Source organism: Eublepharis macularius, chromosome 1 (genome assembly GCF_028583425.1).
Source record: "Eublepharis macularius isolate TG4126 chromosome 1, MPM_Emac_v1.0, whole genome shotgun sequence".
Lineage (NCBI taxonomy): Eukaryota > Metazoa > Chordata > Lepidosauria > Squamata > Eublepharidae > Eublepharis > Eublepharis macularius.
The window spans coordinates 18,994,610-19,006,909 of NC_072790.1; the positions used below are offsets into that span (position 1 = coordinate 18,994,610).

The window sequence follows — 12,300 nt, forward strand, 5'->3', positions numbered from 1 at the left end:
AAGAAAGAAAAACATGGAAAGAGAAAGAAAGACATGGAAAGACTTGGAAAGAAGGAAAAATAAAGAAAGAAAAGGGAAGAGAGAATAGATAAGGCTTGGAAATGGGAGAGAAAAGAAGATGAAAAGGCATAGTTGGTAGGGATATAAAAGTTGGGGCAAGCAACACAAAGTCCACGGCTGGGTTCCTGCAAAGGCAGTCCGGCCACCAACTCGACCCCTTCCCAGCATTTCCCCAAAGGAAGGGAAAAGAACCCACACCAACACACACCCCCACAGGCATTTCTCTCCCCCCCCCACTCTGAAAACAGATCAGACCCTCCCCCACCCCACTCATTCACACGCACATGGGGGAAGGAGAGATGGGCTTCCTCCTGTGTAAACTACTGTGCAAAGGATTCACGCTGCAAACTTTGATTAAACAGCCAGGGAGGGATGCATTGGGTTTGTTTGTCTTGCCTGCCCACCCATCAGCAGCCTCTTGGCCCAGCGCCATAGCCACGTCCCCAGTCCAGGTTGACCCTGCCCGCCCTGCACCATGCCTAGTGGCCTGGTCAAGGGAAGGGGGAGGGGCATACCTGCGTGCCTTGGCCAGCCAGCTATCTTGCCCCCCGGCTCACCTCTTGCTGCTGCCACCGCTGTAGCCAGGCTGTGGAGCGTCCGGACATGAGCTCCCTCGCTAAGCTGTGTGGCTGTGAGCTCTTCTTTTTCGTGCTTCCCCCCCCCCCAGCAACCTCTGGTGGAGGGGAGAAGCTTGCAAACTTACAAGCTTACCTATTTCCCCCTCCTTCTCCACTAAAATACTGTACGGCCACGGCCATGCTCAGAGACCTCCAGGAGCCGCACGATATGGCTTGAAGAGCTGCATGTGGCTCATGAGCCGTAGTTTGGCCACCCCTGCCATAGCACTCATGATAATAAAGTGCATAGTTAAATGCTTGAATATCATTGATTTTTGATGGATGATTCTTGTTGAATTAAAGTGAAAGAGAGACAGAGAAGGAAAATATAAGCAACAGAAGTCACAAACCCAGAAAGGCAGGTTGGCTGTACTTGTTTTGACAAAAGCCTTTCTTATGATATAGTTGCTAAGCTATCAGCATTACACATTCGCTGTTGTGTATATTTTTCCTTGTAGCTTTAAGATCCGAGGATATATAATGCCAGTAACGTTTGGTTGTAATGCATAGTACTGAATTGTCATGTTTGCTTGTTGTCTTTTGAGGTTATGGGCAGTTTGCTTGTCTGTCCTACAAGTTGTGCACTTGATAATAAGCTTTTTCGGCTTATTATGTCTAGCTATAGGAGAATGACTGGCTGGATCAGGAAGATAGTAAAGCTGGTAACCATGAGATCACTCCCTGGATCTAAAGAATTATTCTAACAGCTGGTGACCAATCTCCCCTCTTTTGGGTGATAGCAGCTCACTCCAGCCACTCCTGGATGAAACTGAGTTTCTAATGCTCTTTCAATAGGGTTTCAGGTCTGAGTTTGATGCACAAACTGCCTTGCTTGCTCTGATAAACATGTACCACAAGAGGGACGCAGCATATTGATTCTTGTGGCATCTGGTACCATCAGTCTTGGTATCCTTCTGGACTGTCTCTTGGGATTGTGAGCCGCCATGCCCCAGGGAGGTCTCCTCCTGCTTTGATGACAGGCTCAAGAAGTTGGAAATTTTAACTGTTCTTTCTGACAATTGTACTGTAGGGTTGTGCGGGGCTCTGTTTTGTCTCCTGCATTTTTAACATGTACATGAAATCACTAGTTAAGGTCATCAGATTCAGAGGAAAATGCCACAGTAAACTAATGATGCCCAACTCTACTTCCCTTTTTAATCTGAATTTGACAGGGCAATAGGTGTGTTTCATAGACTGTTAGATTCGCTAACGGGATGAAGGAGAATAAATAAATCTCAACCCAGACAAAACACGAAGTGTTGGCATTTTGAATTTAGTTTTCAAACCAGGATGGTGGCTTGCACAGGGCAGCATTCCCAAGGGAGCAGACCTGCAGTTTGGGAAGGCTTGGACTGGACCTTATTTTTCAAGTCTCATATGACGTCCAGAGCCAAGAGGTGCCCTTTCCTGGGGGGAAAAAGGACGTGCTCTGGTCATGTTCTGATCATATCATATCTTGATTTCTGTAATGCCTTCTACATGAAGCTGATTTTGAAGACCTTTTGGAGGTCTAAACTGGTTTAAGCTACTGTGGCAGTTAACAGGTATGCTGCAGGGGTTATATCACACTTGTATTGAAAAAGCTGCACTGGCCGCCAGCTTGTTTCCAAGCTCTATTTAGTGTACTGGCTTTAATCTTTAAGACCATGTTCCGTCAGGGACCTCGGTATTTATTTTATTTCAAATTATTTCTTTAATTATTTTAAATATGTATACCCCCTTTCCTCCTGAGCATCTCAGGAGTATCTGAAAGTAGGCCCCGGTCCATCTCCGAGGGCCCCTCCCAGTCTTCTGTAGTGAGATGGGACTAGGGCTTTCTTTGTGGCACCACATTTTTACTGTTCCTTAGATACAAATTCATGTGAATGTAGTCCTGCATCTCAAAGAAAGCCCTCATTCACAAAATTATCTACAGAGATCCAGTGTGGAGCATCTGTTTCTTGTCCACAGCCTCTTACTGCACTTGACTACTGAACTCCTAGCTCAGATTTTAACACTCGCTGAAGTAAAATATCCCTGGGACATTGGTCTCCTGATCCAATAAATCTAAAATACCAAGTTAGGCAAGCGCCCGTACACCATCAATAATGATCCTTGACTGGGTTGTGAAGTGTGACTGCAAGTTTTGTAAGGACTTAAGATACTTAAAGAGCATAGAAGTCAGAAACAAAAATTTAAAGGAAACGAATACATATGCCAAGGTTGGAGAGTTAGCACATTCAGATGAGTGATTCCAGATCTGACGAAGGGAGTTTTGACTGTCGAAAGCTCATACACTGGAAATCTAGTTGGTCTTTAAGGTGCTACTGAGCCCAAATCTTGCCGCAGATACTAAGGGTATGAGCAACTCTTCCCATTTGGAAGGGCAGGGAAGAGGAAGTGAGGAGAGACAAATGGAAAAGAGAGAACAAGAGAATGAGCGGACAGTACAACTGGGAACCCTAAGATCCAGCAAAGAATTCTTCTCTGGTGGTAATAATCCAGGCAACTGGATAGGTAGTAAATCCAAAGGGGAGGAAAATCAAAGCTATGTTCATTTCAGTGATGTGTGTGTTTCAAGAAAACTCTTAAATTGGACAGCTTTCTGAAGCCCAGAATAGAGTACCATCAGATGTAGCATTTTTATTTCTGTTTATATTTAGTGAACTTTTAAAAAACACCTCATAATAATTTTATGTCCCAGCAGCAACAAATACTTTAACTGAAAGACTTGATAATGCTTGCATAAATTTATTTTTAATGGAATTTTTCTTTATTTAAACTATAAACAATAATACAAAAGCTATAGACAACAAACATAGAGGATAAAAACATTCTAAAATTTCTTTCGCTTACATTGATTACATTTAAGAAAATTTACTTCCGTATCAGATTAGTGATTGCAATATTCTCTAGACAGAGGGGAGTTTAGATAGCCCTCTGTGCCACACAGCGTGGAGGGCAATCTGAACTCCCCTCTGTCTGGAGATCAGGGGGCGGGGCCACCAGCCACGTGACCATTTTCAAGAGGTTCCGGAACTCCGTTCCACCGCGTTCCAGCTGAAAAAAAGCCCTGCTTCTTTTCTATTTTACAAATGAATGCCTATAAAAGACCATATATTTTTTTAAAGTTATAAAAGAGCATATATTCTTTTTTTTAAGTTAATTTTCTTTTTATTATCTTCCTTGCAGAATTAACCATAAATTGAATCAGATGTCTGTCTTGCTTTCTGAAATGCATCTGTGGTCTTTGAAGAGCACCTTACATATTAAAGGTAAAGAAGTTAAAGCTGAATTTCCAGCTTTTTAGAAAAAAAACACAGATTGAATATTGATACAGTTTGGTTAAAATTAGCATGCATTGTAGTTTTAAAAAGGAAACAAATTCTATGAAAGCTTCTTCTTCCTACCCATTGTCGCCTTCTGTTTCTAAACTATCAAACTTTAACCTGCACTGGTTTTGAAACGCTCTAACTTTTCCAGTTGAGAGAAAAAAATTCTTTCCCAAAGAGCATTCCTTGGAAAACCTGTCTCCCCAAAAGCCTGGAGCTGTAACATGAGAGCATGAGAATGAAAATAAGCAAATGGTAGAGGCACCAGGCAAACCGGTGCTGTAATGCTTGTTCTTAACTTACCAGCTGTGCATCACTCGTCTTTTAAAATTATTATTTTGCAGTGGTTTCTTTCCCCCAGCAGCCTTGCAGATGTCACAACTGAAGACGGTTTCTCGCACACAACACACACACACCCTTAAATCTCCAGCATACATGTGACTGCATGCAGTGACTGTCTATGAAATATTTTCCAAACACCCACTGGAGTATGTTTGATTTCAGATGCCAGAACCATAATGCTGTGTTATGTTTCCTTAATTATATAGACCAAGATATTGGGATCTTTCATTATTATGACAAGAAAGAACCAGGTAAGGCATAAATGTTTTTTGATTTGATTTGATTTATAGTCGCTCTCCCCACAAGCGGGCTCAGAGCGGATAACAACATAATAAATACATATAATAAAAACATACAATAAAATCACTTTCTGATAATAAAGAATATACAGTCTTGAACTGTTCACCTTCAGGAATGGGGGGAGACGTTTAGCTGCCAAAATTGTATTAAAACATTCTCCTGAACGTCTCCATTAAGTAAGTTCAGTAATACTTTTATGCGTTGTGCTGAGCAACCTTAATTTCTCTACAGTTAGCTATAGTCAAATCATTAGTTCAAATTATTCTTATGCAGCAGGCTAACATAGACAATATTTGCTTCCAAAGTTTTAACTCCCTTGTATAAAACATTGGATTTAAATGTAATGTGAGATTTAGACTGATCTTGGGTGTGCCAGTTACTTTTCGTTTGCTGGAGTCCCAGCAGAGGGCGCTGTACGTGCATGGGAGTGCACTGGTGTCGGCCTCCTGGTTCCTCTTTGCCTATCTGAAATAGGCGTTTCGGAGTGAATGATCCATTTTCTTTATCTGATTAATCCTTTTAATCCTGGAAGGTTCAGCATGGGCCAGAAGGTCTTTTCAGCTAGAATTACTTCCTGTTTTAGGCCAGGTTAAAGTGGTGGCTTTTGAGGGCATCCTGTGCCGTTCACTTGAGGTTTAATATGCTGCCTCCACAATTCTGTTGACAGACTGACTCAGCTTCTGGTCTGCATTCAGTGGCCGTTCACTTCGCTGACTGATTAGACTAAAACTTCTATAAAGTTGGCCCACCTGTCTGAACTCTTCAAGGTTTTCTTTCACTGCAGATTTCAGGCATCGGTCCCTGACTGCAAGAACTCCAAACTTTCGTGTTTTTCAGCTTCTGTAATACTTTGATTTCCAGGCATATTAAAGTTAACTTCTTTCTCTCTTTTCAGAATTACAAACAAACTTGGGCTACCTGCATGAGAAGCAACAGTTAGCACAATGTAAGGACTGTTTTCAATTTCCTCATAGCTATACATCTCTTAGACACAAACTACACACTTCGTGGTCAGCCACTTCTGTAGTTTATGCTCCCCTCCAATTCCCAACTTCATTTTTTTAACCTCAAGTGAGAATTTTGGTTAGGGCGGGGGCTGCTTAACCAGTCACGTTCTTACTCTATAGTGTTTCCTTCAAACTGCGGTTGGCGGCATGCGGGAAAAGGTACCGGTATTCTTTTCTTTTCTCTCAAGGGGTTTAACGGTGCCATCCTATGTAGAGTTACGCTGTTCTAAACCCATTGACCTTTATGGACGGAAGTGATGCTGGTTGGGAAAGCATAGATCTTGAAGGATATTTTTCACTTTCAATAGGGTTCACTTGACCTTTGCTGATTCATAAAGAGCCTAGGGGTTATATTGGATGTGGCACTTCAGCTAGAGAAGCAAGTTAATGCAGCTGCAAAAAAAAAAAAGAGAGAGACCTTCTTCCAATTCAGTCTAGCCCAGAAGTTGGCCTCCTACCTTGGCACTGCTGATCTGGCCACCTGGATCCACGCCACAGTAACATTGAGACTAGATTATTGTAATTCACTCTGCCTTAGTTGCCCCTCAGAGTCAACTGGGAGATTCCAGTTAGTGCAAAACACTGCAACTCAGTTGCAGGCCAGCATCAAGGACGGGAGGAGAGCTAGAAGGCAAGGCTACAAAATATGCAAGACAACCATGATGGAGTTAAAAGAGGCCACAACTTCATTGATTTACAGCTCGTGGAGCATTGGTGCTGCATAGGACACTGATCTGAACATCGGCTGACCTGTCTGCCAGCCAATGACCGCCACACCCCCTCAGACCTCAGCTGAGGGGGGGGGGGGCCATGGGATGACAATTGGGGGGATACCACATGGGTTTGCACCCCTGTGTGGATCCCTTGGCACCTGGGAGTGAGGCGGACCTGACAGCCCATGAGCTGGGCATGCACCTGCCATGCTCCATTCCCCAGACCCCTTAAGGGGATCCCCATAAAAGGAAACTGAGCTCATGGGCTCTGTTTCCCCCAAAACAGATTGGTGCCCGATACCCACACCGCCTGCTCTCTATGAAGTTGTGACGAAAGGGAGGGTTGGGTGGGATGCCAATCATGAGCTAAGTGTCGAGGGACAGGGGCCACCTCCTTCTACAAGAGGGATGGTAGACCTGTGCGGCAAGCGCACCTCCCATGTCCTCAGCCCTCTTCTCACCCCTAGTTACTTCTGGCCCTGGCCTTTGAATCTGGGCTGTGCAGGCTCTGCCCCCACCAACGCAGCCGGAAGCCCACGTCGTCCTCTAAGATGGTGGCCACGCAGCATCCTGCTCTCCTCCTGGGTGGCCTGCAACTGATCCCCTCAGTTAGGTCTGAGGGTATGCATTTATCATCAGGAGCTAGGTGGAGCAAGCATATCACTCCCATTCTGCAATCTCACCATCAGTACCAACATGATACTTTTTATCTTTTATCCCTTAACTTCTCTTCTGATGTCAAAGCAATGTCATGCTGTGAGACATCTCATTGGTGTTCCCTTTAAAATGACCAAGTATTAGTGTTAACTAAGCTGGGACTAATATAAAAATAAGACACTGTCAGACATTCATTGTAATAGTGGCACCAAATAATATAATAATAGCACTAAATAATATAATTGCAGATTTGGTACTGGAAGTACTAGTTACACTTTTCATGCTGTCTACCTAGAAGATTTCTAATAATTATTTACTATTTTTATATTCTGTGACTTTATAAAATAAAAAGGATATGAATGCTTTCCATCCTCTAATTTAATTAAGGTCAAATGTGTCCTTTAAAAAATGCATGTAAGCTGTTTGATTTTATGAAAATTTATATATTTTAGGTGTAAATGTAGCTCATAGCTACAATCCTTTCTGCTCTTCAAGCCTGGATGTGTGAATTTGCAATAAACGAACGTCCTACTACTTACAATTTTGATCTCCTTGTAGTGTGGGTTAAGACAAGCAAAATTAATCATTTTTGAGTTTTCGTTAAATTTGTAGACAAGAATGCTTGCATTTATTAAGTCTGCCTGAAAAGCTTTGACTAATGTCATTTTAGTAAAATGTGGAAAGCAGTTTTAATAGTTGTGGTGAACCCTTCAATCGTTAAATAAAAATGAATTTACATTTAGTGTAAATACTAACACGGACATTATAAGGTTTCAGTTTCCACCAAATTCATCATTGGGCAGTTTTCATATATTTTCATTCCCTTATAAAAATGAATAGAAGAAACACCATGAATTTAGGTGTCACAATAAACCTCTGTTTGTGGTCGGCGTGAATGCAGCTTGCTGATTGTGTGATCTTAAAAATAGTTTACTAATGTTGGTTGAAAGGAGTTGTTCAGACTGAATTAAGAGTTGATAGAGAGATTACAACTTCTAAAACGAATAGAGCTTCTAGTTGGAAGAAGGCTGAAGTTTCATCAGTTTCAGGCTTGTTTAAGCAGATACTTTGGTCTGCAGCACTTTTCAAATAAAGAGGAATTATTCTGGACAATAAATATATTCATTTATTGAGAAAGGGATAATGCTGTTAGATTTGTTGTTAGAACAACAAATTTCAGGGCAATGTCTCTCTTTATATTTCTTTTCAGCGCTATGAATTTCTTTTTATATTAAAAATTGCTAATAAAATGCAGTAAAATCTAGTGTTGGCTATTTAGTAAGTATGTATTATATCTTGTTTTTCAATTGCTAGCTCGAGATTATCCTTGGGTACTTAAGAATAAACGTCCAGAAAAGTTGCACGACACGCTGAAGGAGCTCGAGGTACCTTTTCAGAAAGTTTCAGGCATAGTAACAATTAATCCCAAGTTTTCAAACCTCTTTCAACAGCTTTAATTTTCATAAAAGATTATTCCTTCTGGTGATAAATGTGCTTTTGTCTGGTGGGCTATCCAAAACAATTCAATCTTTGTTTAGAATGTCAGGCAATCTGTCCTCCTTGAAAATCCAGAAGCATTTTAAACACTAGTGAAGTGTACCACCGAACTATATACTGCTGTTTTCTGTTGTCCTCCAGGAACTGATGCAAAACAATCAGTGTGTGCTGAGCAAATGGAAGAACAAATACGTCTGTCAGGTAAAATGTTTTGACATGCCCTCATGAAGCTCACTCAACAGAGCTGAACAATTAAGTGATTGATGAAGTGGTACAAAGTTAACTTGCAGAGAAACACAAAAAGCTGTTCTGCAAAAGAAATTTTAATGTGTGTCTGCGTTTAAAACAGAAACAGTGAACAATTTAACTAAACGGTGAAAAAGGCTGTATTCAAAAGGGGAAGCAATAGCTTACAGAACCTTATGTTCCCATGTAAACTGAAGAGTTAAGAATATTCAGCAACTTTGAACTAGATGTACATGCTCTCAAAGTTTGGGTAATCACTGAAGACATTCATTAAATTTTATTCTTGAAGCCTTTTATGTGCAGCACGGAGACAGGAATTGTAAGATAACCACCTAGCTAGATTAGTTCTCAAATGAAGCAAAGTGCTCAGAGGCCATTGCGGCATGTGTCTGTAGTTTGTATCTACATAAATATCCATATAATGTATAAAGAAAACATCTGCTCACATCCTTGTTAGCAGCATGGGAAGTGGGAACAGGTGGGCATCCTCGAGTGTGTGATCCAGCATTCTAATCAACAGCTTCTTCTTGAAATATGTTTAATGTATTTTAACTCATTAAAACCTATTTCTAGCCCTTTATCTTTGATGTTGAACAAACATATCCTTGAGGTTACTGCAGCTTAGTCAAGAGTGCTGAAGGTTGAAGAATATGGCCTAACTCTCAACCAATGGCATTGGTGCAAGTCCCATTAACAATTGTCTGAATTCTTTGATAACTTTGGTAACTGTACTTTCTAAAACTGATGTTTGTGCTAATTTCTAATAATAGTACAGTGTTACAACAAAACTGTTTAATATACTTAAAATATTTATATTGTCAATATATCTGCTCTTTTATACATAGCCATTTAAAATAGAATCCGTTAAAATAACCGAAGAAACAACAACAGCAAGATCCAAAAAATCAAAATAACATAGAACTATCATAAAGGATTGAGAGCAATTTTTAATTAATTTACTTCACATATAGTTAGGAGTGCCGGGTCATCCTGGCAACCATCAAGAGGTCATGGTGGGGGGGGGATGGGTACTCACTGTTCCCCTTCGTGTGTGCATTGGTCCCAAACAGGAAGTGATATCATCACATGGGTGTGCATGTGTTAGCGTGTGCACACCCATGTGATGATGTCACTTCTAGTTTGGGGCCAATTCTTAAAGAATGTAACTGGAAGTGACATCATCACATGGGAGCACACACAGCAATTTGCCAGGGCTGCCTGCAAATGTCAGGTGATCTCCAGGCTACCTGCCACCGATTGCCAATGATCAGCAGGCAGAAAGGCAAATTGTTGGAAGTTTGCCTCCCACCGGCAAGCACCTGGCAATCCTAAAGTCTGTCTTTCTCACAGAGACTCAATAAAGTCAATGATTAAATAATCAATAAAACCAGTGGCGACGCCAATAAGTTCAGTAGCGATAGCAAAGATTAAGGCAATAAAATAACTAAAACCAGGGTAATGCCGATCACCACTTTGGGGTCAGGAAGCAATTTTCCCTAGGCCAGTTTGGCTAGGGATCCTGACGGTGTTCTGCCATCTTCTGGGTATGGAGCAGGGATCACTGGGTATATGTGTGTGTGTGTGGGGGGGGGAGTAACTGTGAATTTCCTGCATTGTGTAGGGGGTTGGACTAGATGACCCTAGAGATCCAATTCTATGATTCTTCTATGAATAACTTCTATGAATAACTCTGGCTGGCTGAAGCTAAAGGAGCTTGAGGATCACACCTGCTCAAAAGTGGAGAAATTAGTAGTTTTGACTGCCTTTATTGTCTCAGCCTGTCAGCAAAGCCACAGGCTAACCAGCGTGGGTGAATTTTAGAGAAAAAGAGCACCCTTGATGCAAGTGTGGTAACAATTATTCTCAAATGGCATTTGCATGGTGCTTGACTGCATGGGTATGATCCAGTTTGGCCAGAGGCTGGTTGTTCGCTAGGACAAGCACATCATGCAACAATAATCGAAAGCTCAGGTTTGTTTCATTGGTGACTAATGCAAGGAGACCAAAGCCAATCGCTTGTCTCTTAGTTGCTCATCCCTCAAGAACACAAAAGTTCATCATCGCATCTTCTGTGCAGTCCCACATAGAAACTGCACATGCGCGGGCCAGCAGCTGGCCCGCGCATGTGCAGTTCCCATGTGATCCTGCACAGAAGGACGGACACTCAATGAACAGTTACAGGTAGGTGCAACCCTGTTTTAACCCCATTGTATCTGCAGCAAGCAAAAACTGACAGATGATGATAAGAAGCATTTTGTTCACCTTCTAGAAGACTGCTTTTGGCCTTTTGGCTTAATCTCTAAATTAGCACTGTTTATAATAAAAGGGGTGCATGCTGTTATTTTAAGGGAACTTACTGACAGCAGAAGACCTTTTTAATTGACACAAGGTGATGGGAGAGTCATTAGCTGTCTGAAGGAGACTGCAACAAAATGATTCAACCCTGCTACAGGTTGTGAAATCTGTACCGTAGATAAGAGTGTGGTGGAACATGAAAAGTGTTCAGCAATTCCTGGGCCTGGCCAGATGATACAATCAGTTCACCCTTTGGCTTGCAATTTCAATGGCTTTTAACAGAACTGTTGCTGTGAAATCAACCCAGTAAAATACGATAGTCACATGGCTTCTAGATAACAAAGGAGTCTTGTGCCAGGTATGTGCAGCCTGAATTTCAGCAAACCCTTTCTAGTGCAATACATTGCATACTGGCCTGGAGCGGTACTATCACAGGCAGGGAATGTGGTGACAATGCAGAATCTGCTGTCCCAGACACAGCTATATCCCATTATTCAAAAAGAAGCTGTGACAGGAAAATGGGACATAAAAAATCACTGCTATTATCTTATTAACTTCCAATTTATTTTAGCAACTAGTAGATTCTGAAGCAATTTTCCTTCTTTCCTCTGCTTGGCTGTTTGACCATCCTCCCTGCCCACTTGCCTTCTTCTCTAACCCCACTCCACTGCCATTCATCCTTGTCCATGCTGGCCAACATCCTTTATGTTCTGCGGTTTTGGAGTTCTTGTATTCCCTCCATTTTTAAAAATATTTTGTTTTTTTCTGCAAACCTAGGAATTACTGCAGGTTTGTAAGAAATTTTCCATGTCTGTACATGGTCCCATTGTCCAGGTTTTTGGTTCATACTCTATAAGCCAGATTCAGAATAAGATACAAAGACAAGTAGAAACCCACAAGATTCAGGGGGGTGTTCCCATCTGTTTTGCCTTGGTTCTCAGGTCTACCCCCTCGACCCTTGACCTCCCTTGTTCACGCTCGCATCTTTCCCTTTCTTTTCCTGCATACTGCTGCTATCTTTTCCTCCTCTAGTCTCACACACCAGTAGCACTATTCTCAATCTTCTCGCCATCTCCTCCATCTCTTCTAGCTGCTTCTGTGGTCACTGCCTGCCTACTAGCCTGCAGTGGTGCCTCCTCCAGCCTGACTCACCTGGCAGCAGCTCTTCCCTCCCTCATCCCCATCTTCTTCCTTTCCCCATCATCTCTATTGACAGGCCTTTCAGCCACTCTGGCTGATTTTGACCGATTTTGGG

The 12,300-nt window shown here is 41.9% G+C and overlaps 1 protein-coding gene across 2 annotated transcripts in view; it reads left to right on the top strand.

The window, feature by feature from the left end:
- Positions 1 to 12,300, top strand: part of WDPCP (WD repeat containing planar cell polarity effector) — a 215,052-nt gene that overhangs the window by 487 nt on the left and 202,265 nt on the right. For both annotated transcript variants that reach the window (XM_055001704.1, XM_055001713.1), the window contains exons 2-6: positions 3,849 to 3,931; positions 4,537 to 4,581; positions 5,526 to 5,576; positions 8,322 to 8,392; positions 8,646 to 8,705. In XM_055001704.1, coding sequence (XP_054857679.1) covers positions 3,849 to 3,931; positions 4,537 to 4,581; positions 5,526 to 5,576; positions 8,322 to 8,392; positions 8,646 to 8,705 — 310 coding nt within the window. The remainder of the gene's footprint in view (positions 1 to 3,848; positions 3,932 to 4,536; positions 4,582 to 5,525; positions 5,577 to 8,321; positions 8,393 to 8,645; positions 8,706 to 12,300) is intronic.